Here is a 27,954-nt window from a genome sequence, read left to right as displayed (position 1 = left end):
AAAAGGGGTTTGAGCAGATGCTCAGGGGAGGGGTTCCAACACACAAATATAGTATATGCCTTGAGGCCCAGTGGCATAAGTGCTTATCTACGGATACTGCAGTATGAAGCAGTTGAGAGGCTACAACTTCCTGTGGTTGGGACGGCAGTCCATCACCAGTTAGCTCCCCAGCCAAGGCTGGTACCCATTTATAGCTGGGTGGACTGGGATCATGCTGATGAACTGTCTTGTCCCGGGACACAGGTGGGTAGTTTCACTAGGACTTAAACCCAGATCTACGTATTGTTCCATCTCTTATCCCACTGCGCTATCAGGTTCGATGGTCAAGAATGGTTGGACACAAATGCAAAACTCAGACAAGCAGCTCTGTGGTTCACAAAGGTTTAGTGAGGTATCAAGCAGAGGTCGGTACACATGAAGGCAGTCCAAATCAAGCAGCAGTACAAAAAACATCAGGCAGAGGCGGAGTCAGGTACACAGGCAGGTGATCAAAAAATGATGAGGCAAGCAGGACTAGGAAAAGCACACGAACAGAGCTGGAAAGAAGGCACAAGGCGCATCGATCTGGCAAGTGACAGCTAGTGAAACCTGTGAGCCTTAAATATACCCAGGTGATGAGCTACAAATTAGGAACAGGTGTGCATGGAAAGCACCAGAACAAGGGTGTGGCCAGACAGAGTGAAACACCCACCACCAAGCACGAAAGGGAAGATAAGAGAGAAAGGGACTCTCATGGCGGTCGGCTGCCCGACACCAGGAGTGGGTGGACGCATGGTACAAACTTTCAAACCAGGCTTTGTGGTAAAAGAAGTCGGCATGTTTATTACAGGCAGAGGTTCAGCACACAGGTGGTCAGATAGCAGAGCAGAGGTACAAGCATAGTCATTTCTAGGCAGGGGTCTGAGGAACGAGCAAACACAGGCATGTAGGCTGAGGCAAAAAGGCGCGGTCAAGAAACTCAGAGCAAAGAACTGGTACATGGCGAGACTAAAGCTGGAGAGTGTGCTGGAAGCAACAACAATCTGGCGAGGGACTGTGAGACTGTGGGGGTTTATATGCATGTGGACTAATTAGGAACAGGTGGTGTTAACAAGGTGCATGTGAGAGGAAGGATCCAGAAAGGGGGCGTGGCTAATGAACAAAGATACTATGTTGTGCAAGACAGTGAGGGAAGAGAACACAAGGTGGAGAGAAGAAAAGACAAAGATGTGTGAACAGGAGTCAGGAGTGTGTTAACGTGTTAAAGAGTTAAAGTGAGAGACAGGGACACATGGCAGGTGCAGAGAGAACATAATCAGAAATGAGTGAGGGACGAAGACATGAAGGCAGGTGCAGGGTGCGGAGTGAAACAGAACTCAGAGGGGCGCAAGGAAAACAGGGGAACTATGAACAGAACATACTATGGCTGGAAGCAGACAAGACATGAGAACTGATCGAAAACAAACACAAGAGCAGAACTAGACTAGGAAAACAAGGTGATGAATGAACTATGAGAAGAAAACAAACTACAAGAAAACAGAAAGCAAAACCCCGGTATAAAACATAATAGATAAGACAAATGAGAAAATACTCATGATAAACTAATGATCAATAATGCAAACATAATCTGACAGAACAAAACTGTAACAGAACTGGGAACAACCATATGATGAAAACAAAATAACTAGTGAATCATGACAAGAACAAAGTGACAAGAAAAACATGACAGAAGAAATCCTGATGAAAATAAATATTAATAAATCAAAGCTGAAAAGAACAACAGAAAGGGGAAAAACCAGAATAAACCCCCAGATCTGGCCGCAACCATGACAGGGACAGAGAAGACCCAAGTAGAAAAAGACCAGCAAGATACTAACAAACAGAAAAATTAACAAAACACAATAACTAAACAGAGCAAAACAGTTCAAACAAGAAACAAAAATCCAAAACCTGACATGCACTACCTGAGTTGTACATCATGTATTCACCTTTGTAACAACCCTAAACATAACAGTAATAGTGAGTCCAAAATGTTAAAAGTACCTACGTGGACATTTTGGGTTAGCAATAGTCAAATTTGAACTTTTTTTCTGGCTCATCCATGTTGCATTACTTAAAGTTTTAAGTTTTAAAATTTCTGCTCTGTGAAGAGCATCATGTGAATCTTAGTCCTGACCTGTCTGGAAGTTGGATTTAAGGACATCTGGGGGAAGAGCGATACTCCAGTTCAGAATTCCTGCTGTTCCACCAGCAAGGAGGATCTTTGGTGTGCTGAGCTGAGAGACACTAAAACATAAAGATATGCATAAAGTAAAAGGTGGCATCGATACAATATACACAATTCTTGTAATTTATAGATTTTATTCTTCACTGTAACTATGATGACTTACCTTTCACCCTCAGGAGTCAGGATGTCTTTGAGGTATTCATACGTAAGGAAGTACATTCCACTAGAAGGCACATCTAAGAGACAAGACAAACAGTATACTATAATGTGGTGTTTTAAATTCACCTCCACCTTTAGCTTGAATAATCAGTGACAAACTCTCAAAGTTCACGGTATTTATTTCTAAATGCTTATTTAGTTCTGGATACTTTCCAAGTGTCTATTTCCTCTATTTATCTCTGTTATTTATAAGTGTCCACTGTAGTTTTTCCAGTCTGATTTACACTTATTGGATGAATTTGTAAGACTGGCTGCACCAGCTAGAGCACAACGGGAAGAACGGCTGACTGTAAGGCCCCGTTCACATGGAAACGGGTTTAGGCATATCCGCATATGTTTTATATCATATTGGGGTTTCATCCACACAAAACTGGCATTTATGGTGACCAAAAATGATACATATTCTCCATGTGCAGAAGCAATACAGAATGTTTCTGAAACCATGATGTCATAGCACTACCTGTCTAATCACAGCCGCTCATAATTAATCACTTAGGGCCCCTTCACACATATGCAAATTTGGTCGAAGTGCGCATGAAGCAGGAATCGTATGCAAAACATGTAAATTCGTAGCTGCCTCAAACACCTCGTACACCTGTTGCTACAATTATTTGCGCACACCAGGGACTAAAAGACAGAGTGTGCGCTGTGCAAGCCATCTCGGGCCAGGTGTTGGCCAAATTCCAGCTGACACACACAAACATCTAACACCGCTCATTTGGCGCTTAGAAAATGTGTAGCCATTTGTACTGTCATCACGAAAACAGTCAGCAGGCAATCACTGTCATGCTGGATGTGAAATTTGTCTAAGTGCCCCACGACTGTGGAGTTGAGTACATGTGACGTGCCAGAGTGTCGGGTCCCCCCACTACATGTGTGCATGTGTCACGCACTCCCCCCACTCCCTCCCCCAACACATGCTGCAGAACACGTACCATGTTTTGAAGGACACATGCCTGTGTATGCTTGCTGTCCTCACATCAAAATACATAAAAACATATATTGCTTCTGCGACGAGCTGGAGAGCGCGCATATTGACAGGCTCTTCCAGCTGGACCAGACCGCCAGATCATGTGGACACACAGCAGGCGATCTGAACGTCACATCTGTCTGACAGGACAGTGAGCGGTGCACCGCAGGACCTTATGGCAGGCCAACAGTATGACAAATACGCTACTTTCAGTCACATAACAGCAGAAATACGCCATAACTGGTTTTTATTTTCCTCCACATCAGCAGCGCAATGTGGTGCAGCTCGTCCCACAGTGTGAGCAGCTGCAGCAGCTTGCACTGTGTTCCTGCTCGAAAGACACCATCGCAAGCACGAACCGTCGTACCGGGATTGTGCATGCCTGCCTGTCGGCGCAATGTTTCGTGGTGCGCTAATTCGAACTTTCACGCTGTTTCGCCGTAATTCGACCAAATTTGCACTATGTGTGAAGCAGCCCTTAATCAGGGCTGTGAAATGAAAATTGTGAAATCCAAGGAAAATTTGCAGGGGGTCTTGGGGGGGTACACCTCCCCAGGAGCGGGGGTCTAGGGCCCTGTGGGGCCCCAGAATTAAATTTTTTATCTAATGATACTTTTTCACCATCTCCTGGAAGAACAAATCTCAAAATTAGTGGATATTTAAATGATCCTATATTCAACCTTTTATTTGACCTGTCGATGATGTTGAAATAACAGAATATGACGTGGAAGTAGGACCTGGAATGATTTTCCTTTTAATTGTAAACCAAATTATGCATTAACTCAGAACAATTAAACTACATGAACTTTATGAAGACTGAAAAAACTGTTAAGCATTTCAAAAACCACAGCTAAAGCTTGTAGAATATTTGGAAAATCATGGTAAAATATCAATAACATTGTTGGGAAGGTGTCGTAGCACGGACCCACAACAGGGGGCGCAAATGAACGGACAATGAGTAAGCCAAAAGGTAACAATTTAATGTTGTGACAACACACAACTAAACACACAAAACTCGCAAAGTCAATTAACACCAGGTGACGTGTGGGCAGGCTCGAAGATAGGAGACCCCGACGAGAGAGAGGCCGCGTCCCACACGGCCTCCACCACCAACGGTCTGAAGAACACCGGAGCCGCCAAGTCCCGAATCCCCAGGTGACCTCTGTCTTCGGCTGTCGACCCTGGTACTGCTGGCAAAAAGCAGAGACAAGATGAATGAGCATAAGTCCGTACACTCAGTGGTCCACGGTCTGTACACAGTTGGGAGGGGGAACCTCCACCTCCGAATCACACACTCGTGCAGCTCTTGTGTAACCACTTATCTGTCCAGAGAGTAAGGCGCGGTCGTCGTCGTCACGCCAAACGCCGAAGTCCCAGATAAGACAACGTCCACAAGAATACGGCTGCAAATGAGAACTAGATTAGAACACAACGTGTTAGTTAGCAGAGAACGTACCTCTCGGTAGTCGATTTCTCGGCGGGGAGGTGGAGTTGTAGTCCGGCTTAAGTAGCGGTGTAGACGAGTGACAGCTGGTGTGATGAGTGACAGCTGTCACTTCCTCTGGGTCTGGCGCCCTCTCGTGCTTGGAGCCCGCACTCCAAGCAGGGCGCCCTCTGGTGGTGGTGGGCCAGCAGTACCTCCTCTTCAGCGGCCCACACAACAGGACCCCCCCCTCAACGGGCGCCTCCTGGCGCCCGACCTGGCTTGTCCGGGTGTCTTCTGTAGAAATCGGCCAGGAGGGCCGGGTCCAGGATGAAGCTCCTCTTCACCCAGGAGCGTTCTTCAGGTCCATACCCCTCCCAGTCCACCAGATATTGGAACCCCCGGCCCTTACGACGGACGTCCAGGAGCCTGCGTACCGTCCAAGCAGGCTCCCCGTCGATGAGCCGGGCAGGAGGCGGCGTGGGTCCAGGCGCACAGAGGGGCGAGGTGTGGTGTGGCTTGATACGGGACACGTGGAAGACAGGGTGGATCCGCAGTGAAGCCAGGAGTCGGAGCTTCACTGCGGCCGGGTTGATGATCTTGAGGATAGGGAATGGTCCGATGTATCTGTCCTTTAACTTGGGAGAGTCCACACAGAGGGGGATGTCCTTCGTTGACAGCCACACCTCCTGCCCGGGCTGGTATGTGGGGGCCGGGGAACGTCGGCGGTCCGCATGGGACTTGGCCCTCGTCCGGGCCTTTACCAGGGCAGAGCGGGCGGTCTGCCACACCCGGCGGCATCTCCTGAGGTGGGCCTGGACCGAGGGCACACCGACCTCTCCCTCCACCAGCGGGAACAATGGGGGCTGGTACCCCAAACACACCTCAAAAGGGGAGAGGCCGGTAGCAGACGAGACTTGGCTGTTGTGGGCATACTCGATCCAGGCCAGATGGTGACTCCAGGCCGCCGGATGTGCGGAGGTGACACACCGAAGGGCCTGCTCCAACTCCTGGTTGGCCCGCTCTGCCTGGCCGTTGGTCTGGGGGTGGTACCCGGACGAGAGACTCACGGTGGCCCCCAGCTCCTTGCAGAAACTCTTCCATACCTGAGAAGAGAACTGGGGACCACGATCTGATACAATGTCCGATGGTATCCCATGCAGCCGCATGACGTGATGGACCAGGAGGTCTGCCGTCTCCTGGGCCGTCGGGAGCTTCGGGAGGGCCACGAAGTGGGCCGCCTTGGAGAACCGGTCCACTATCGTGAGAACGATGGTGTTGCCCTGGGACGGCGGGAGGCCCGTGATGAAATCCAGGCCGATGTGAGACCAGGGGCGATGAGGCACTGGCAGGGGTTGGAGGAGGCCCGTCGTCCTCCGATGGTCCGCCTTGCCCCTGGCGCAGATGGTACAGGCCTGGATGTAGTCCCGGACGTCGGTTTCCAGGGACGCCCACCAGAAGCGCTGCTGGACTACTGCCACGGTCCTACGCACTCCGGGATGGCAGGAGAGCTTGGATCCGTGACAGAAGTCCAATATGGCAGCTCTGGCCTCTGGTGGGACGTACAGTCTGTTCTTGGGGCCAGTCCCCGGGTCCGGGCTCCTGGTCAGGGCCTCCCGGACGGTCTTCTCCACGTCCCAGGTAAGGGCGGCCACGACAGTGGACTCGGGGATGATGGTCTTGGTGGGGTTTGACAGCCCCGCTTTGGCTTCTTCTTCGTGCACCCGGGACAATGCATCAGATTTTTGGTTCTTGGTCCCGGGGCGATACGTGATCCGGAAGTCAAAGCGCCCGAAGAACAGAGACCAGCGGGCTTGCCTGGGGTTCAGCCGCTTGGCGGTCCGGATGTACTCCAGGTTCCGATGGTCCGTGAAAACCGTGAAGGGCAACGACGCCCCCTCCAGCAGGTGTCTCCACTCTTCAAGAGCCTCCTTCACCGCGAGCAGTTCCCGATTGCCGACGTCATAGTTCCATTCAGCCGGGGTCAACCTGCGGGAATAAAAGGCACAAGGATGGAGGACCTTATCAGCCTCCACGCTCTGGGACAGCACGGCTCCTATCCCTGAGTCAGAGGCGTCCACTTCTACTACGTACTGGCGATCAGGATCAGGCTGCACCAGAACTGGTGCAGACGAGAACCGGCGTTTCAACTCCTGGAACGCGGCTTAGCACCGATCCGACCAGGCGAAGGGGACCTTGGTGGAGGTCAGGGCAGTCAGGGGGCTAACAACCTGACTGTAGCCCTTAATGAACCTCCTGTAGAAATTTGCAAAGCCGAGGAACTGCTGTAGTTTCCTGCGGCTTGTTGGTTGGGGCCACTCTCTCACCGCCGCAACCTTAGCCGGATCAGGGGCGACGGAGTTGAGTTAGAGGAGATGATGAACCCCAGAAAGGACAAAGAAGTGCGGTGGAACTCGCACTTCTCGCCCTTCACAAACAGCCGGTTCTCCAACAACCGCTGTAGGACCTGACGTACATGCTGGACATGGGTCTCAGGGTCCGGGGAAAAGATGAGTATATCGTCCAGATATACAAAGACGAACCGATGCAGGAAGTCCCGCAAGACGTCATTTACCAAAGCTTGGAACGTCGCGGGGGCGTTAGTGAGGCCGAACGGCATGACCAGGTACTCAAAGTGACCTAACGGGGTGTTGAACGCCGTCTTCCATTCGTCTCCCTTCCGGATCCGAACCAGGTGGTACGCGTTTCTAAGATCCAATTTCGTAAAGATTTGGGCTCCATGCAGGGGCGTGAACACTGAATCCAACAGGGGTAACGGGTATCGGTTGCGAACCGTGATCTCGTTCAGCCCTCTGTAATCAATGCATGGACGGAGTCCGCCGTCTTTTTTGCCCACAAAAAAGAAACCAGCACCCATCGGGGAGGTGGAGTTCCGGATCAGCCCGGCAGCTAAGGAGTCCCGGATGTAGGTCTCCATCGATTCACGTTCCGGGCGTGAGAGGTTGTACACCCTGCTGGACGGGTACTCAGCGCCCGGGACCAAATCGATGGCACAATCATACGGTCGGTGCGGGGGAAGAGTGAGCGCCAGATCTTTGCTGAAGACGTCAGCAAGATCGTGGTACTCTTTGGGCACCGCCGACAGATTGGGGGGACCTTGGACCTCCTCCTTAGCTGTAGTGCCGGGGGGAACCGAGGATCCTAAACACTCCCGGTGGCAGGTTTCGCTCCACTGTGTGACAACCCCGGACGGCCAATCAATCCAGGGATTGTGTTTCACCATCCACGGAAAGCCCAGGATCACTCGGGAGGTAGACGGTGTTACATGGAACACTATCTCCTCCCTGTGATTCCCAGACACAACCAAAGTCACTGGTTGTGTCTGATGTGTGATTAATGGAAGCAGGGTGCCATCTAGTGCTCGCACCTGCAATGGTGCCGGCAGAGCCACCAGGGGGAGCCCTGCTTCCTTTGCCCATCTGCTGTCCAGCAGATTCCCTTCCGACCCCGTGTCTACCAGTGCTGGGGCGTGAAGGGTTAAATCCCCACAAAGGATTGTTACTGGGATTCGTGCCGATCTGCGGGGTCTTTCCGCGTGTGTGTTATGGCCCACCCTTAGCCCAGTTTCTAAGGACGGGCGTTATAGTTTGACCGTTCAGGGCAGTCCTTCTGCATGTGCTCACAAGAGCCGCAGACAAAACACTCCCCGCGGGCCAGCCTCCTTTGTCTGACATTTGATTTTACTTTGGCCCTGCTCGTGTCCATAGCCTCCTCAGCAGGGGGAGCTGTAGCCACACGGGGCTCTCTGGCAGTGAAGCGTGGGGACGACGTCACCTTGTCGGAACCGGAAGGGGGAGGGACGGCTCGTGCCCGGTCACGCCCCCCGGCCTGCTCCCGACGATGCTCATTCAAACGGTTGTCTAAGTGTATAACCAAATCGACAAGCCCGTCGAAATCCCGCGGTTCCTCCTTAGCCAGTAGGTGCTCCTTGAGGACCGGGGACAGTCCATTTACAAAGGCGGCGCGGAGCGCAACGTTATTCCAGCCGGACCTCGCAGCCGTGATGCGGAAGTCGACTGCATACTCGGCTGCGCTACGGCGCCCCTGTCTCATCGACAGCAGCACGTTCGAAGCGGTCTCGCCTCTGTTAGGATGATCAAACACTTGTTTGAACTCCCGTACAAACCCAGTATAAGACGTTAGGAGCCGTGAGTTCTGCTCCCAAAGCGCCGTAGCCCATGCGCGTGCCTCTCCTCGAAGCAGATTAATAACATAAGCTACCCGGCTAGCGTCTGATGCGTACATGACAGGGCGCTGTGAAAAAACGAGCGAGCACTGCATAAGGAAGTCCGCGCACGTCTCAACACAGCCCCCGTACGGTTCCGGAGGGCTTATGTATGCTTCAGGGGACGGTGGGAGGGTTCGTTGAACGACCAGTGGAACGTCTGATACAGGCCCAGGATCAGCCAGAGGAGGAGCTGCAGCAGCGCCCTGATCGCGCGCTTCCACCCTGGCGGCGAGAGCCTCCACTCTCCGATTAAGGAGGACGTTCTGCTCGGTCACTAAATCCAACCGAGCCGTGAAGGCGGTTAAGATCTGCTGCAGCTCACTCAACACGCCTCCTGCTGACGCCTGCTCTCCTGGCTCTTCCATTGGCCATTCAAGCTGGGGCTGACGCCCCTCGGAATCCATGACGATTGGCCGAGAAATCCTGTTGGGAAGGTGTCGTAGCACGGACCCACAACAGGGGGCGCAAATGAATGGACAATGAGTAAGCCAAAAGGTAACAATTTAATGTTGTGACAACACACAACTAAACACACAAAACTCGCAAAGTCAATTAACACCAGGTGACGTGTGGGCAGGCTCGAAGATAGGAGACCCCGACGAGAGAGAGGCCGCGTCCCACACGGCCTCCACCACCAACGGTCTGAAGGACACCGGAGCCGCCAAGTCCCGAATCCCCAGGTGACCTCTGTCTTCGGCTGTCGACCCTGGTACTGCTGGCAAAAAGCAGAGACAAGATGAATGAGCGTAAGTCCGTACACTCAGTGGTCCACGGTCTGTACACAGTTGGGAGGGGGAACCTCCACCTCCGAATCACACACTCGTGCAGCTCTTGTGTAACCACTTATCTGTCCAGAGAGTAAGGCGCGGTCGTCGTCGTCACGCCAAACGCCGAAGTCCCAGATAAGACAACGTCCACAAGAATACGGCTGCAAATGAGAACTAGATTAGAACACAACGTGTTAGTTAGCAGAGAACGTACCTCTCGGTAGTCGATTTCTCGGCGGGGAGGTGGAGTTGTAGTCCGGCTTGAGTAGCGGTGTAGACGAGTGACAGCTGGTGTGATGAGTGACAGCTGTCACTTCCTCTGGGTCTGGCGCCCTCTCGTGCTTGGAGCCCGCACTCCAAGCAGGGCGCCCTCTGGTGGTGGTGGGCCAGCAGTACCTCCTCTTCAGCGGCCCACACAACAAACATACCTTATAGTAAAAAGTCACTTTATATTCTTGTGTAAATTCATGCAGCCTAAATCCATTCAAAGCCACAATGTCTTTTTTACAATGAAACAAAGTCCAGATTAGTGACAAAAGTCACATAATCTAAAATCCTGTTTGAACAGCAGTATGTTTATTTTCCAGGGAGAGAAAAATTCTTACTGTGTTTTCCTGAGGGGGCACAGTTCACTTTTCTCGTTTATTTTATCTTTCAGGTGTGTTGATGAAGCCAGCAACGATTCCATGGATTCTTGTCCTTATAAGACTTTTTCAAACCATCTTTCTCACCATTTTCGCTCTGTGCGACGTTGGTCCGTGACACAGACATGCTGCACAAATCTTATATTAAAAACTTGAAAGCTCTAAAAGTTTGGAATATCCACATGCTAAGTTTAGCTTAAGCGGTACACAGGAGCCACACAGCGTCACCGCAGCAACCAACCAGTCCTGCTTTACGACAACTGTCGTAACAGCCAGGCTTTGAGTGGCATTTTTCCTCCGCGAAACTCTGCGGATCTGAAGAAACTGATTTGTATCTGTAACACACAGATCAGTGTCCGCGGACTTATAAAACTTACACGATGTCGTAAAAAAAGAGAACACTTTGTGATAAGTATTTTAAAAACTCAGTGATGTTCACGATTAAAGAGTACAACGCTAACACCCCACCCCACCCTCCCCATGATGAAATGGGGAGGGGGATCCGCGGAGTTTTCACAGCCCTGCTTAATATTGCTGTTGTTAATAGGGTAACTTACTTTTCATTTTTTTGGTCTTGGCCGAGCATTTATGGGATTTTTCGTCTGGAGAAGAAAGCTGAAGATAGCTAGAAGACAGCTGAAGAACTAACAAGATGTCACCATGACAGACAAAACAAGCTAAATATTAAATTAATCCTTTTTCCACATTTTTGTACAGTGCATTCACTTTGGATCTATGGTGTGCGTGTGCGGTTTTTAACTGCCATGAACCTGACAGCACCTGCATGAAAACACCTCGCACGGAACACTTTAACATATAAATAGGCACATTAAAGTTGATGTGGACTCATGTGCACTCACCATCAATTTTGTGTTTTTCCATGCTTGGTATAATCCCATTTTTTCCATGTGGCGCTCCAGTCTTTTTATAATCCAGAGTTTTTCTGCATGGCGTTCCAGTTCAGTCACAAGAGGACAAAAGTGAGTTTTCTGAACCAGACAACAGTCATGTGACTTTTTTCAGTCCCTGCAATGTTTAAAAAAAAAAATCATTTTTTCATGGGTGTCCGTTGTTTTCCAGCCACAGAAAGTCCAGTGAACGGTGTTAATTATCCAATGATGTCATTTTTCAGCTGATGGCGCCCGCTTGAATGACGGAGAGAAACATGCGTGCATGCGCACACACACAAGATAGATCCAAATTAAAGCATGTGGAAAATGAAGCATTTAATAGTCATGGCCAGCAATAGCGCAGTTGGTATAGTGAGCAGTCTTGTGACTGAAGGATCGGTGGTTCAAATCTGGCTCCCAAACAGTCAAAAATCTGCATATTGCTGTTGTGTTCATGGGAAAGACACTTAACCCACCTTGCCAGTGTATGAATGAGGTGGTGGTCGGAGGGGCAGTAGGCGCAGAATGGCAGCTGAGGCTACACTAGTAGCTTACCACCATTAATGTGTGTGAGTTAATGAATAATGTATAATGCAACTTGCAAAGCGTTTTGGGTGTCTTAAAAAGTGCTCGTTTTATCTGCCATTGCTCTATTATTCTCTCTCTGTCTATCTGCCTCGGAGTAACAGAGTAACCGGACAGCAGTCATGTGACTTTTTTCAGTCACTGCAGTTGTTTTTTGTTTTTTTTTAAATCTGTTCCTACTTTTCATGGCTGTAAGTTGTTTTCCAGCCCTAGAAAGTCCGGTGAATGACAGAAAAACACATGCATGTGTGCACACGCACAAAAGATACAGCTCCACATGTAGGCCTGGCATGTGCATTTTCAATCCTTTTAAGTGTTTTCATGTAGACGCACATATTTCTTGAAATGGTACCGTGTTTACGGAACACTGTTTGAAAACGACACAGAAAAAGATCGTATTGGGAAAGTGCCATAACTGTGTGGACAACCCCTGAATTTCAGCAAAATAAGGCAATAGTACTAGTGCATCTAGCACGCCCCTGCGGTGGTTTGGAGGTGACTATATGCAATAGGGAAAATTCAGGGACTGCATACTAAGGGCTGTGACCCACTTCAGGCTTTCAGAGAGAACGGAGGCCAGAACAAACTGTTTTGAAATGAGACGGTCAAGCCCATGAAGAATTTTGCTACTGGGTCATTAGCTTTTCGAGAGCTTTTTTGATAGCTGTAAGCAACAAGGTAGCGTATTAGGTGTTGGTGGGAAAGTGAAATGCACGGACCCACGCCAGGGGGCATAAATGAACGGCCAATAGGAATTCAAATAAATAACAATTTATTATGCAAATGTGCAACAAAACCAAATATGCTAAAGTCAATCAGTAACCAAAAAGGTGACACGTGGGCAGGCCCGAGGGTAGGAGACACCTATCGAGAGAAGAGCCGGGACCCACGAAGTTCCACCGCCAACGGAGACCTGCAACACACCAGAGCCGCCAAGTCCTGATTCCCCCAGGTGGCCACCGCTCGTGGCTGTCAGACCCGGTACTGCTGGCAGGAACAAAAAGAGGTTAGGGTGGGTGTGTGAACACCCAGCAAACAGTCAGCAACTCACAGAAATCCTCTTGTAGGAATAAATCCAAATACTCCCAGAGTGCAGAGGAAAAACTGGAGGACGTGCAGTGTCAATTGTTAGGGCCCTGTCCCACTGGCGTTTAGGAGCATTTGCGCATGAAATGAGGAGACAAAAGCTGAGCGTCCGCAACAAAGGTGGGCGGAAATGACAAATGTCCCGTGGTGGATCAGCGAATACATGAGGAAGAAAAGCGGATATAACAGGGAACAGAAGCGAAGGCGACCACGGAGGCACCACCATCAGGGGCACAGCGGCCGTGATGCACTCGCTCCATCCGTGCCCACTCTGTGTGCATGCGCGACATACCATTTGCCACTGTGATGTGGCCGTGCTGGGCACGCGTCATATCTGATTTGCACGCTGTCCCGGTCGGCCGCCAAGCCGCGCCAACCCGTCGGTTGCGGATATCAGCGGATGACAGGGGATATGCGGCGCATTGGTTTTGTATGTCCTGCGTATGTCTTCAGTATGTGTTCAGGCAGTGATGCGTATCTCATCCGCAGCAGGATTTTTGAGCCGCTCAAAAATCCTGGTTGCGGACATGCGTGCCTCTACGGATGATCACGGACGTGTTTGGATGGCGGCCGACTCATACAGGGATGTTACACGGTTACTGCGGTTGTTTGGCGGATGTGGGCCACTTTTGTGTGCATTCCATCCGCAAATCCTCCTAAACGCCAGTGGGACAGGGCCCTTATACTTAGTAAGTCAGAAGTGAGGAGTGGAGACGCCAACTCCTCCAACTTCCACAAACTCGGCTACAAGCTGCAAGTATAAGTCACAACTGCAAAGACTTCAGTAACAATGAATGTGTGTACGGCACAAAACGGCTGAGTCGGTTTACCTGAGTGGGAAGATGATAACTCGGCAGAGTTATGGTGTCTTTCCCAGGCTTTTATGGAATGAAGTGATGAGTGATGTCAGACAGCTGACAGCCAAACGGTGCACCTGGAGGATCCACCTGGCCAGTGCGCCCTCTGGAGCCCGAAAAGTGCCAACATGCATTGCGCCCTCTGGTGGTGGGCCAGCAGTACCTCCTCTTCGGCGGCCCACACAACAGGTGTAATCCATAGTTTAGCAATAGTTTTTCTGTATTATACTTTATTTTTAAACATCACATGTTGCTTGAAAGTGTCCTTTTGTTTTATTATTAATTAAAATTTAAGAACCGAGCAATGGCTCATAGGTTTGCTGGGACACAAAGAATACCTTGGACCATTTCCTCTGCTTTACAAGGAACCTTTGAAATGACACAGCCTAGTCAACCCACTTATGATGTAAGTGTCTGACGAATGAAGCTTCAGAAGGATGCAGCCCCTGAAAATGGGACATCTTAGTTAACGTTTAAGTGACTATAGGTTCAGTCCTGACATAATTGCTGTGTTTTGCACCCGCTGCTTAGTCTACGATTAACCCATCTGTCCACTCCTTCACGGTCACACCTGTTATTCTTTTGATCTCTTGTGTACTGCTCCTGGTATTTGAATAACAAACTTTGATTATGTCCTGCATGTTCTCTGTGTTGGGGTCACATCGGAATTTAGCTTATTACACAAATAAGATGGTAAAGTATGTTTTCTTCCTTTCTTCTGCTAAATGACAAGTTCAGGAGTTTTTGTGAAAATCCAGAATTAACTTTGTGTGCATTGTATAGACATCCATTAAGGCCATACCCCTGATTAGAGTGAGCACCGTCCCTTTGTAGACACTGCGGATCCCTTGCTCTTTGTAGAGCCTGACTGCGCAGTCAAGTGGACCCCTGTACCTCAGCTCACCACTACTGGCCTGTACCTGGAAAACACACATTCCAATAGTGTTATTTATGTTCACAGGAACACAATATAAAGACTAAGTGATTCATGTAGCTTGGGCACTGGCCTGTCTTCCTTGCATTTGGTTCTGGAGCAACTGTGAATAACCAGCAGATCCACACAGGTTTTGTTTGTTTTTGTTTTACGCATGCTTGTCATAAATATAATACCTACTAGCCCAATTGTAAACACTGATTGCATCTACTATTTGAATGTTACTAGGTGTAATACTTGCAGTTTTGAGGAAAATGAGCTGGGACCAGGACTGTAATTTATAATGGCCAATGCATCAATGCATCATTTTATAAAAATAAATAAATAAATAAATAAATACTTGAACACCTTCACTTGGGGCACGGCCTACCTGGAGTAGGCAATCCATCAGTTTCCTGCTGAGAACCATGGCCTCAGATTTAGAGGTGCTAATCTTCATCCAAGCCGCTTCACACTCGGCTGCGAACTGATCCAGTGAGTGTTGGAGGTCACCGGCTGATGAAGCCAACAGGACCACATCATCTGCAAAAAGCAATGATGAGACCCTGAGGCCACCAAACTGGAAACCCTCCTCCCCCGACTACGCCTTGACATCCTGTCCATGAATATCACAAACAGGATTGGTGACAAGGCGCAGTCCTGGCGGAGGCCATCCTCCACCGGAAACGAGTCTGCTTTACTGCCAAGCACCAAGCGTGAGATTGGCCGGAGAGTCGGCGCAGCAGGGGCGGTATTGCATTCGCTCTACCGTACTGTTGTGACGAAAAGGGAGCTGACCCAAAAAGCGAAGCTCTTGATCTACTGGTCAATCTTCATTCCTACTCTCACCTATGGTCATGAGTGTTGGGTTATGACCGAAAGAACTAGATCTTGGGTACAAGCAGCCGAAATGGGCTTCCTCAGGAGGGTGGCTGGTGTCTCCCTTAGAGATAGGGTGAGAGGTTTGGTCATCTGTGGGGACCTCGGAGTAGAGTCGCTGCTCCTTCACGTTGAAAGGAGCCAGCTGAGGTGGTTCGGGCATCTGGTAAGGATGCCTCCTGGGCGCCTCCCAAGGGAAGTGTTCCAGGCACGTCCATCTGGGAGGAGACCCCGGAGAAGACCCAAGACTAGGTGGAGAGATTCTATCTCCACACTGGCCTGGGAACGCCTCGGGATCCCCCAGTCAGAGGTGGTCAATGTGGCCCTGGAAAGGGAAGTCTGGGGTCCCCTGCTGGGGCTGTTGCCCCTGCGACCTGAACCCGGAAAAGTAGTTGAAGATGAGTGATGAATGAGTAAAAAATAAATAAATTTGAAAATAAATACTCAAGTTTAATACTAAAGGATTATTAGCATGAGGTCTATATGGGAAAATATTTGACCGAGATGTAAGTACAGACCAAGCGACTAGTGGTAGCCATGCTTAATTTACTACTTGTAATTTTGTAAGTGTCAGAATGGCCTAAGCAATGAGTTACCTCTTTGAGTATCTGGTCTGCTTCAGATTTCTTCCTCAAGTGCACCACAGGGAGTTTTTCCTTACCACTGTCACCTTTATGCTTGCTCGGGGGGTTAGTAAGGTTACACCTTGCCCATGTGAAGTTTCTTAAGGCACCTTTGTTGTGATTTGGCACTGTAGAAATTAGGGCTGAAACGATTAGTCGAGTAACTCGAATAATTAGATTACAAAAAATGTTCGAGGTGAATTCTGTGCCTTGAAGCTTTAACGTTGTAGTACATATGCCAGGCCTGTGTGTGGCGCTGCAACGTCCGCAGAAAAAAAACAGAAGAAGACTGGAGCATAATGGCTCATCAAATTAGCAACGATAGCTACCGCTTTCCAACGTGACACACTTTAAAATAAAGACTTTTAAGAGAAAGATGGTGATCATCTGAAAATAGACTTACTGTGCATTTAAAGCGAAGCAGTGTGTTTGTCTATTTTTAAAAAACACAAGTTCTGCTCTACGTGGGGAGTGACTATTGACCCGGTGGCCGGCTGCTGTCTCTCTCTTTCCAGTGTGAGGGGCTCTCAGACCGGCGACAGTGACAAACAGCTGAAGTCCACTCTTTCTTCTGTGTTTCCCTCAGATTCACACTGAGTGTTTGACTTTTTAATTTTTGCTTTTTTGGGCAACACACAACACTTCACAAACACGGTAACTGCAGCTGCAGCCCTAATAGAAATAAAATTAATTGAACTGAATGGTGGTGTCCACCTATCTGTATGTATTAGAAGCAGGGGGAGTGAAAAGGGGAGAATAAGGAGAAGGATCCTAGTGGCCCATGATTGACAGGAGCCCAGAGAGGCCCCTAATACAATTATAATGCTGACAAAATAATAGGACAGTTATAAACAATCTTACAAACTTACAATCACACATATATTTTATTTACAATGTATTGGTAACACTGGTAAGTTTATCTGTTTTGGAAAGATTTCTCAATGCTCACCCCCTCTCTGTATTTACGTAAAATGGTTCAGTCCACCTGCTCCCTCTGACTGATGCAGAAAGACAGAGAGTGCAGGAGGTGAGGCAACACAGCTCAGGGAGCTCAGAGAGCAAAAAAAAAAAAAAAAAAAAGCTTGGACAGGAGAAAGAAGCGAAGGGTTGACAGTTTATCACCCAGTTATTTCATAGGCAAGGTGGGTATGTGATGGAAAGCTGGAATGTTAGCCTGTTGTCTGTCCTAACTTTGTCCATAAGCTTTTCTCCCCATGTTAGCTCATATTTCTGATGAAAACTCTGAATTTATACATTTCACTATTGTTTTAGTTAAATAATCAATGCAGGTAAATGTTTAGCAAGCTGTTCTGCTCCAAAATTATTCATGTTTCGCACAGACACGTCGGGAGCAGCAGCACGTCTGTCAGACACCACCCACCACCCACACCACACCTGAACAAGCCCAGGAACCTGTGAGGTGAGCAGCTGTGTGTAGAATTAATTGATTATTACGGAGAAAAAACATTAAAGAATAAAAAAAAATCACTCTGAAATTAAAAAAAAGCCTATAGTCTGTAGTTATTCTGGAATGATTTTAATGATTTAAAAAGCATCAGCTATCACTGAAATATAATGTTTGGTCAGCAGTTTGAGACTGTCATCCACCTGTTCGCATTAGGAACAGAGAACATTTCTAGTGGGTGCAGACTGAGAAATTTCTCTCAATCCAATCAGAGGAATGTTTACATTTTCTGGGAATCAGAAGATTAAATAGCAAAAACCAGCCTCATACATGATTTAAATCAATTGAAAGCATAAAATACCCAAATTTTGTCTTAACTGAAGTGTGAGTGTTGCTGTTTGAATGTCACTATACTATTTCAAATAAACATTTCTTTTCTCTCTTCAGATTTTGAAGTTTCTTTTGTCAGGAAACTGGAGGGGACCTTTGCAGTGAATTAAATTCTCCCAGTGAACTTGTACCTGGTATTTTTGGGGGCTGATTGTATGTTTGTTTTAATTTGTTGAATTACAGGAATTACAACATCAACTTTGTCACTGATTCATGAACATTGTTCTCAAGAATCTGATGATATTGACTGGAATCCATGTGACCCTCAACTTTAACAAGATTCCCAGTACCTGCACTGGCCACACAGCCCCACAGCATGATGGAACCACCTCCAAAATTTACTGTTGGTAGCAAGTGTTTTTCTTGGAATGCTGTGTTCTTTTTCAGCCATGCATACTGCCCCTTGTTATGTCCAAATAACTCAATTTTAGTTTCATCAGTCCACAGCACCTTATTCCAAAATGAAGCTGGCTTGTCCAAATGTGCTTCAGCAAACCTTAAGGGACTCTGTTTGTGGCGTGTACGCAGGAAAGGTTTCCTCTGCATTACAGCATCTCCTTGTGCAAAGTGTGCTGTATAGTTGAACGATGCACAGAGACACTATCTGCAGCAAGATCATGTTGTAGGTCTTTGGAGCAGGACTGTGGGTTGACTATGACTGTTCTCACCATCCCTCGCTTCAACTTATCTGAGATTTTTCTTGGCCTGCCACTTTCGGGCCTTAACTAGTACTGTGCCTGCAGTCTTCCATTTCCTCACTATGTTCCTCACAGTGGAAACTGACAGCTTGTCAGGAACTGTGATGACTTGGCACGACAGGCAGGTGGACACAAATGCAGACTCATGGCTCAGAGGACGGATTTAGAAAAAAGTTTAATAAAAAAAAAAACAGGCTCTGGTCCATACACAGGGTCACAAGCAGGCAGGCAGAGGTACAGACAGTCGTGAGGCGGCGGCGTGATCAGTAACGGACAGAGTTCCAGCACGGGCAAATAGGTGTATTAGAGGAGGCAAAAAACGGACTCAAAAAACAAGCAGGGTTCAGGCACAGACAAGCAGGTTAACTGGCTCAGGCAAAAGGCAAGGTCAAAACAGGCGAAGGTCATACACGGCAAGAAAAACAGACTATGGCAGAAAACATGAGAGGCTTGGAACAAGGCAATATGCACAACGAACTAGCAGTGAGCTGTGGAAGACAAGGGGTTTAAAAGCAGAGGATAATCAGGGCATGATGAGATGCAGGTGCAGGAAAGAAGGCGTGGCTGAGTGAGACAAGAGTGGAGTGACAGGTGGGCGTGTCAGACAAAAGCAGGAAAAAGAGGAATATGACAGTGACAGAACAAATGTTAAACAATTAGGAAATAATGATACCTAGAATACAAATGTGGGAAACAGAATAAACAAAGGCAGAAACAGAACAGAAAATTAAAGGCTGGATCTAAACTAGATGAGAACTCAACATGTGGCAGGAGTGTACAGAAAACCCTGATTTACAAATGTGCTCAAGACAGTGACTGAATAACCAGAAAGTAAAGGATGAAGACTAAACTAGAACAGAACTCAATAAGTGGCCGAAGGGTAACAGATAATCCTCAAAACCTAATGTGATGACAGTATGACTAAATAAAAAGCAGAGACTAAACTAGAACAGAACTTAACATGGCTGAAGTGTAACAGATCATAAAACCAAGACCAAAGTGGAAGAAACAGAAAATAAACTCTCAGAGCTAAACAGAAGGACCAAGACAGGGAAATGGACAGAGAGTGGGGGACAAAACCAGATTCTGGGCCGGTCCAGGACCAAAGCATGACACAGCTGAAATCTCTGAGATAGCTTTTTGTATCCTTCCCTTAAACCACGATCTGAACAATCTTTGTTTTCATGTCATTTGAAAGATGTTTAGAGGCTCCCATGTTGCCACTCATTAGAAGAGATGCAAAGAGGAGAAACTTTTGCAAATTACCACTTTAAATACCCTTTCTCATGATTGGAGTCACCTGTGTAAGGAGGTCAAGGGTCAGTGAGCTTACCAAACCAATTTTGTGTTCCAATAATTAATGCTAAATGTATTCAAATCAATAAAAATGACAAGGGTGCCCAAATTAATGCACCTCCCCAATTTTGTTTAAATAATTATTGCATACTTTCTGTAAATACTATAAACTTCATTTCACTTCTCAAATATCAGTGTGTTTGTCTGCTATATGATATATTTAACAAAAATTTCTGATCCAGACAACCAATGATTTATAAAGAAACATCATAAAAATGATCAGGGGTGCCAAAACTTTTGCATACAACTGTAGCTGCAGCAAACTGAATTCACTGGGCTAAATTTGAGATAAAGTGATTTTAACTTGGGGAAAAAAAGAACAACAACAACAATAAAAAAAAAAAAACACAGACATGGGGTGTTTTGTAAAGAAAAATGTCTTCTTGGGGTGCTCATAAATTGTGTATTTTTATTTTCTTTTATAATGAACTAATCAAAACCATCTGCAGATTAATCAGTTAATTAATCAGAACATTAAACATCTTGTCTTTGTCGTGTATTCAATTCAATATAGATTGAAGAGGATTTGCAAATCATTATATTCTGTTTTTATGTACATTTTACACAAAGTCCCAACTTCTTTGGAATTGGGGTTGTATTTACTTCTGTTAGTAAATCTCAAACATGATATTAGCAGGTGGGAAATTTTCTCTTGGGGGTAGAATTAATTCAATTAAAATGACAATATTAACTTTTTTTGTTGTTGTTTCAGAGTTTGCCAATATTCTTTTCTAATTTGAATAGCCAGCTGCCCACTTTCATTAGAACAAAAACACCCCTGAATTGGCAAAAAGATGTTACACCTGCCCGTAGCCTCGGTGGCATGTCACTGCCTAATTTCATGTTTTATTACTGGGCAGCCAATATTAGAGCCTTACTATACTGGTTAAAAACGGACAATCTCCCCAGATGGGTTGCTTTGGAAAAGGCCTCAATTACATCCAGCTCTTCATCTGCTTTACTCTGCTCTCAGTTACCATTTACAAATTCACTTTCAAGATATACCTGCAACCCTGTTGTTACTCACACACTGAAGATCTGGAATCAGTTTAGGAGGTCATGTCAATTTATAGATCTACTGCATTCTGCTCCAGTGTCAAATAATCACGTTTCTCCCTTCCTTGACCGATACAGTCTTTAATAATTGGGCTCTTAAAGGGGTACATTCACTTTATGATCTTTATGTAAATAATACTTTTGCTTCATATGAACAGCTCATACAGAAATTTGATCTCCACTCTTCACATTTTTTGAAATATCTCCAAGTTAGATATTTTGTGAGGTCAAACTCTGCTAGCTTTCCTCTGTGCCCCTCAGAAAACCTGGTGGATTCGATTCTGGAGTGTAAAACATCTTCAAAACGGACACTCAGCAGCATTTACTCACTGCTGAGCTGTCACCATGAGACAAGTTTGGACTCCCTCAAACACAAATGGGAACTGGATTTGGACGAATCCATATGAGACTCACTGTGGGGAAACATCATCAAGAACATTTATTCATCTTCAATTTGTCTGAGACATTCGGTACTTCAGTTTAAAGTTGCTCATCGTCTGCAATGGTCTAAGGACAAACTATCAAAGATTAAACCTGACCTGGACCCGGCCTGCAACCGCTGCAAACAGACCCCAGCCTCTCTGTTTCACACATTCTGGACCTGTCCAAGACTACACTGTTATTGGCAGTCTATTTTTAACACATTTTCTGCAGTCTGTGGTAGGACTGTCCATTCTTCCTCAGTGACGTCTCTGTTTGGAGTTGTTCCTCTGGAGGCCTCATTCAGTAAAAATGAAAAAGCTACATTTGCATTTTGTTCTCTGTAGGCCAGGAGACTCATTCTCTGCTGATGGAAGGATCCACATCCACCTTTATATGGTCAATGATGAGAGAGGTCATGTTGTGTGGGCCGCTGAAGAGGAGGTACTGCTGGCCCACCACCACCAGATGGCGCCCTGCTTGGAGTGCGGGCTTCAAGCACGAGAGGGCGCCGGAGCCACTGGGAGTGACAGCTGTCACTCTTCATCAGCACCAGCTGTCACTACTCAACTCATCACCATCTCCATAAAGGCCGGACTGCGACTCCACCTCCTTGCCGAGAAATCAACTACCATTCAGGTAACTTCTCTGCTGACTTACATTAAGTAATAATCTGAACTTCTTTGCAGCCGTTTTCCTGTGGTGTGTCCTTATCTGTGGGATTGGCGTTTGGTGTGGACTGCGACGGCTTCGCCTCACACCCCAAACCAGATAAGTGGTTAAACAGGAGCTGCACGAGTGTGTGATTGGAGGTGGAGGTGCTCCCTCCTTAAAGAACACAGACTGTGGGATTACTGAGTGTACGAACTTGCACTCATCAATACTGTTTCTGTTCTCTGCCAGCAGTACCGGGTCTGACTGCTGAAGACAGTGGCCACCTGGGGCGCAGGGCTTGGCAGCTCCGGTGTTCTTCAGGTCCGTTGGTGGTGGAAGCTGTGTGGGATCCGGCTCTTCTCTCGCCAGACATCTTCTATCTTCGAGCCTGCCCACACGTCACCTTGTGTATAATTGACATTGCACCATATTGTTTTTGTCTGTACTACGTTGTGCACATTCACAACATTAAATTGTTATTTTTTGGCTTATCCATTGTCCGTTCATTACCGCCCCTGTTGTGGGTCCATGTCACGACACTTTCACAACAGGATTTCTCAGCCAGCGTCATGGATCCCGAGGGGTGTCAACCATCGCTTGAACAGCCAATGGAAGAGCGAGGTGCACAGGCGCCAGCAGGAGGCATGTTAGGTGAGCTGCAGCACATCTTAACCGCTTTTACTGCTTGGTTAGACTTAGTCACCGAGCAGAGCATTGTTCTCAATCGTAGGATGGAGGCTCTTACCGCCCAGGTGGAAGCGCATGCTCAGGGCGCTGCTGCAGCACCTCCTCCTGCTGACCGAATGCCAGAGACAGACATTCCACTGGTCGTTCAACGAACCCCCCCACCTTCCCCTGAAGCATACATAAGCCCTCCAGAGCCGTACGGAGGCTGTGTGGAGACGTGCGCGGACTTCTTGATGCAGTGCTCGCTCGTCTTTTCACAGCGTCCCGTCATGTACGCGTCAGACGCTAGCCGGGTGGCTTACGTTATAAATCTGCTTCGAGGAGAGGCACGCGCCTGGGCTACGGTGCTCTGGGAGCAGAATTCACGGCTCCTAACAATTTACACTGAGTTTGTGAGGGAGTTCCGACAGGTGTTCGACCACCCTCATAGAGGCGAGACCGCTTCAAGCGTGCTGCTGTCGATACGGCAGGGGTGTCGGAGCGCAGCGAAGTATGCAGTCGACTTCCGCATCGCGGCAGCGCAAGCCGGCTGGAATGCTGTTGCGCTCCGCGCCGCCTTTATAAACGGACTGTCTCTGGTCCTTAAGGAGCACCTGGTGGTGGAGGACGAGCCGCGGGATTTAGACGGGCTTATCGACCTGGTTATATGGTTAGACAACCGATTAACAGAACACCGACGGGAGCGAGACGAAGGGCGTGGTCAGGCACAAGCCGTCCCTCTTCCTCCCGGGTCCGAAAGGGAGCCGACTTCCCCACGCTCCACAGCCAGGGCTCTCCACGTGACGACAGCTCCCCCTGCTGACGTTGCTATGGAAACGAGCAGGGCCAAAAAGCGATCAGATCAGAGACAAAGGAGGCTGATCCGTGGAGAGTGTTTTCTCTGCAGCTCAACCGAGCACACACAGAGAGAATGCCCCAAACGGTCAAAACAGCAGCACTCGTCCTTAGAGACTGGGCTAAGGGTGGGTCACAACACCCACGCGGGGAAACCCCGAAGATCTGTATGAATCCCAGTCACGATCCTGAGTGGGGATCTAACCCTTCACGCCCCAGCACTGGTGGACATGGGGTCGGAGGGGAATCTGCTGGATAGCAGATGGGCAAAGGAGGTTGGGCTCCCTCTAGTGGCCTTACCGTCACCATTGTCGGTGCGGGCACTAGATGGCACCCTTCTTCCACTAATCACACACCAGACACAGCCAGTGACATTGGTGGTGTCTGGGAATCACAGGGAGGAGATTGTGTTTTATGTAACACCTTCTACCTCCCGAGTGATTTTGGGTTTTCCATGGGTGTTAAAACACAATCCCCGGATTGACTGGCCGTCTGGGGTTGTGGTTCAGTGGAGCAAACCTGCCACCAGGAGTGTTTAAGATCCTCGGTTCCACCCGGTGTGACAGCTAAGGAGGAGGCATTAGTTCCCCCCAATCTGGCGGCGGTGCCAGCCGAGTACCATGACCTTGCTGACGTCTTCAGCAAGGATCTGGCACTCACGCTGCCCCCACACCGTCCGTACGATTGTGCCATTGATTTGATACCGGGCGCTGAGTACCCGTCCAGCAGGCTGTACAACCTCTCACGTCCGGAACGCGAATCAATGGAGACCTACATCCGGGACTCGTTAGCTGCCGGGTTGAACCGGAACTCCACCTCCCCGATGGGTGCTGGTTTCTTTTTTGTGGGCAAGAAGGACGGCGGACTCCGTCTATGCATTGATTACAGAGGGCTGAACGAGATCACGGTTCGCAACCGATACCCGCTACCTCTGTTGGATTCAGTGTTCACGCCCTTGCATGGAGCCCAAGTTTTCACAAAATTGGATCTTAGGAATGCTTATCACCTGGTTCGGATCCGGGAGGGAGACGAGTGGAAGACGGCATTTAACACCCCATTAGGTCACTTTGAGTACCTGGTCATGCCGTTCGGCCTCACCAATGCGCCCGCGACGTTCCAAGTGTTGGTTAATGATGTCTTGCGGGACTTCCTGCATCGGTTTGTCTTCGTATATGTAGACGATATACTCATCTTTTCTCCGGATCCTGAGACCCATGTCAAGCATGTACGTCAGGTCCTACAGCGGTTGTTGGAGAACCGGCTGTTTGTGAAGGGCGAGAAGTGCGAGTTCCACCGCACTTCTTTGTCCTTCCTGGGGTTCATAATCTCCTCCAACTCCGTCGCCCCTGATCCGGCCAAGGTTGCGGCGGTGAGAGATTGGCGGTGATTATTTTTTGTCTTATCCATTGTCCGTTCATTACCGCCCCCTGTTGTGGGTCCGTGTCATGACACTTTCACAACAGGTCATGTATCATATTCATTTGTAAAAGACCAGATACACTGTAAAAGTGTCTGTTAAGGTTTATTTTGATACATGGCAGGCTTTTTATCTTATTTTGAGAATTTTAGTTTAAATACCATTAGGTTTTGTGATACATGCCAACATATCCAATACTGTGTTTGGCTTTATTTAGATGCCTGTTCAACTTAAAAAAAAAAATCAGTGTGTGTGATCTGGTTCAGAAGGGGTGGGGTGGGAGGGTTATTTTAAGTTTGTGTTATCTGTTTTTTGTGAGAGAGAGAGAGAGAGAGAGAAACAAAACAATTTTGATAAAAAAAAAAATAACTAACTTTGTTGACCCATGAGTCACAGCTCCACAAAATTTCACTGAAATATGTTCATAACTTTTTTGAGATTGTTGGTTCAAGTGCAGATGATCAAATCCACAACCCAGTCTCACAGCAAGTCGTGATTCAGCATGAAACATACATTAATCTATTGGTTCGTGATATTGTCATGAAAAGCACCTCATTTTCGTTACGGCAGCACAAATTCATTGTAATTCATTCTGTGATGGCTGCACGAAATTAAAAGTGAAGCGGGGGGGGGGGGGGGGGTGGTTATGGTTAGGGTTGGGGGTAGGAGTGGGGTTAGTAATAGTGAGTTTAAAAAAAAGTCATGAAAATTTTTATCATTTCGTGACGGGAGCACAAAAAAATAACATGAGACTGGGCAAAGGAAAATATAACTCAATGCTAAAATACCCTTGGCTGTATGAGCATAAAAATTGGAAACAGAATGTGACCTTTTGACCTCTTAAAATAAGTCAAGGTTAGCCATCTTTGAACTTGTCCAAGGTCTGTGTCCCAAGAATGTTCCCTGTGAATTTGAAGACTCTGGACTTATGCTGAGCACAGACAGACAGACGGACAGACACAAAGCTTTCGCAAAATGATAGTGGGTTCGTGAATCACGCGCGCACGCACACACACACGCGCGCACATCACCTGTAGCAAGCACTTGATTCTCTCTCCTGGAGCTACAATGACTGTTGTGAAAACTCCTGCCAGACAGCCAGACAGGAATACTTGAGCGTACCTGAACAGAAAATACAAGAAAATACAACAGAATCACTGAAACACAATTCTGTATGCGAATGAAAGCAGATTTTTGAAAAATTATGCAAAAAATTACAGCTGTCCTGGCTGATCCAGACATTTTCGAAAGGTAGCAACCAACATTTCAATTCACTACGGTCACTTGACATCACAGCGTGCGTCACGACCGCATGTCTCATTCCCTTAAAAGCCTAAAGCCCCTTTCACACTGGCGTATTGCGGAGTTGTGTTTCATTTAAATATGCCCGAAATGCTCGCGTACTCAGCCTTTTTCCGTCGTGTCCGTGTTGTTTCTCGTGTTCGCAGCTGCGTGTGTTCGCTTTTTAATGTGTGCACAGTCGTGTGTAGCCCTTGCCACTATTTAAAACCAGTTCACTCCTGCTGGCTGTGCAGAACACATCACTGCTTTTGGACAACAGTGGACTGTATCATGAGGTTTTTACAGTTTCATTACTGCCACATATGTAGCCAAAAGCTGCTATTTTCTGCCTCTGTGGAAGTGCGCTATGTTCTCTACTGCAAGGTGTGGTGCACGTCAGAAACCGAGTCATTTAACATTTTTTTTTTTTTGTCTTGGGTGATCATTTTCATTGTGTACAGATGCTGCCGAGTCTGGCTGTGGTAAAAGCTGCTGTGAATGAAGCGCTGTGACTCTAAACTTTTAAAGCTCCGCCTGCTCCGATCAGGTCCACTGATCTGATCAGACCTGATCGATCAGGTCGTCTGATGATCATCTCTAGAAATCTGGCCAATTTTATTAAACCCTCCAAATCGTGACTATCCAGGGTTGGGACCAGGAAGCAGAGTTGTAGTCTTACACACCTCTCTGCAGCTTCTCTCCCCCTGCCATCCCCTCATTACCCCATCCCCGTAGAGACGGTGCCTGCTCCCAGACCACTAATAACCAGCAAAAATCTATTTAAGCATAAAAATTCAAAAAGAAAAATAATATAGCACCTTCAACTGCACCACAGACTAAAACAGTTAAATGTGGTCTATTAAACATTAGGTCTCTCTCTTCTAAGTCCCTGTTAGTAAATGATATAATAATTGATCAACATATTGATTTATTCTGCCTTACAGAAACCTGGTTACAGCAGGATGAATATGTTAGTTTAAATGAGTCAAACCCCCGAGTCACACTAATTGCCAGAATGCTCGTAGCACGGGCCGAGGAGGAGGATTAGCAGCAATCTTCCATTCCAGCTTATTAATTAATCAAAAACCCAGATAGAGCTTTAATTCATTTGAAAGCTTGACTCTTAGTCTTGTCCATCCAAATTGGAAGTCCCAAAAACCAGTTTTTTTTGTTATTATCTATCGTCCACCGGGTCGTTACTGTGAGTTTCTCTGTGAATTTTCAGACCTTTTGTCTGACTTAGTGCTTAGCTCAGATAAGATAATTATAGTGGGTGATTTTAACATCCACATAGATGCTGAGAATGACAGCCTCAGCACTGCATTTAATCTATTATTAGACTCAGTTGGCTTCGCTCAAACTGTAAATGAGCCCACCCACCACCTTAGCCACACTTTAGATCTTGTTCTAACATATGGCATAGAAATTGAAGACTTAACAGTATT

The 27,954-nt window shown here is 47.4% G+C and overlaps 1 protein-coding gene across 1 annotated transcript in view; it reads right to left on the bottom strand.

Annotated features, from left to right (window-relative positions):
• Positions 1–27,954, bottom strand: part of si:dkey-150i13.2 (mitochondrial carnitine/acylcarnitine carrier protein) — a 72,603-nt gene that overhangs the window by 2,029 nt on the left and 42,620 nt on the right. Inside the window, exons 4-7 of the mRNA XM_034172048.1 lie at positions 26,260–26,350; positions 14,699–14,816; positions 2,370–2,442; positions 2,156–2,265 (exon numbers count right to left, since the gene is read on the bottom strand). Coding sequence (XP_034027939.1) covers positions 2,156–2,265; positions 2,370–2,442; positions 14,699–14,816; positions 26,260–26,350 — 392 coding nt within the window. The remainder of the gene's footprint in view (positions 1–2,155; positions 2,266–2,369; positions 2,443–14,698; positions 14,817–26,259; positions 26,351–27,954) is intronic.

Source organism: Thalassophryne amazonica, chromosome 6 (genome assembly GCF_902500255.1).
Source record: "Thalassophryne amazonica chromosome 6, fThaAma1.1, whole genome shotgun sequence".
Classification (NCBI taxonomy): domain Eukaryota; kingdom Metazoa; phylum Chordata; class Actinopteri; order Batrachoidiformes; family Batrachoididae; genus Thalassophryne; species Thalassophryne amazonica.
Note: the sequence above shows the minus strand (reverse complement) of the source record. Positions and strands in the feature narration are given on the sequence as shown.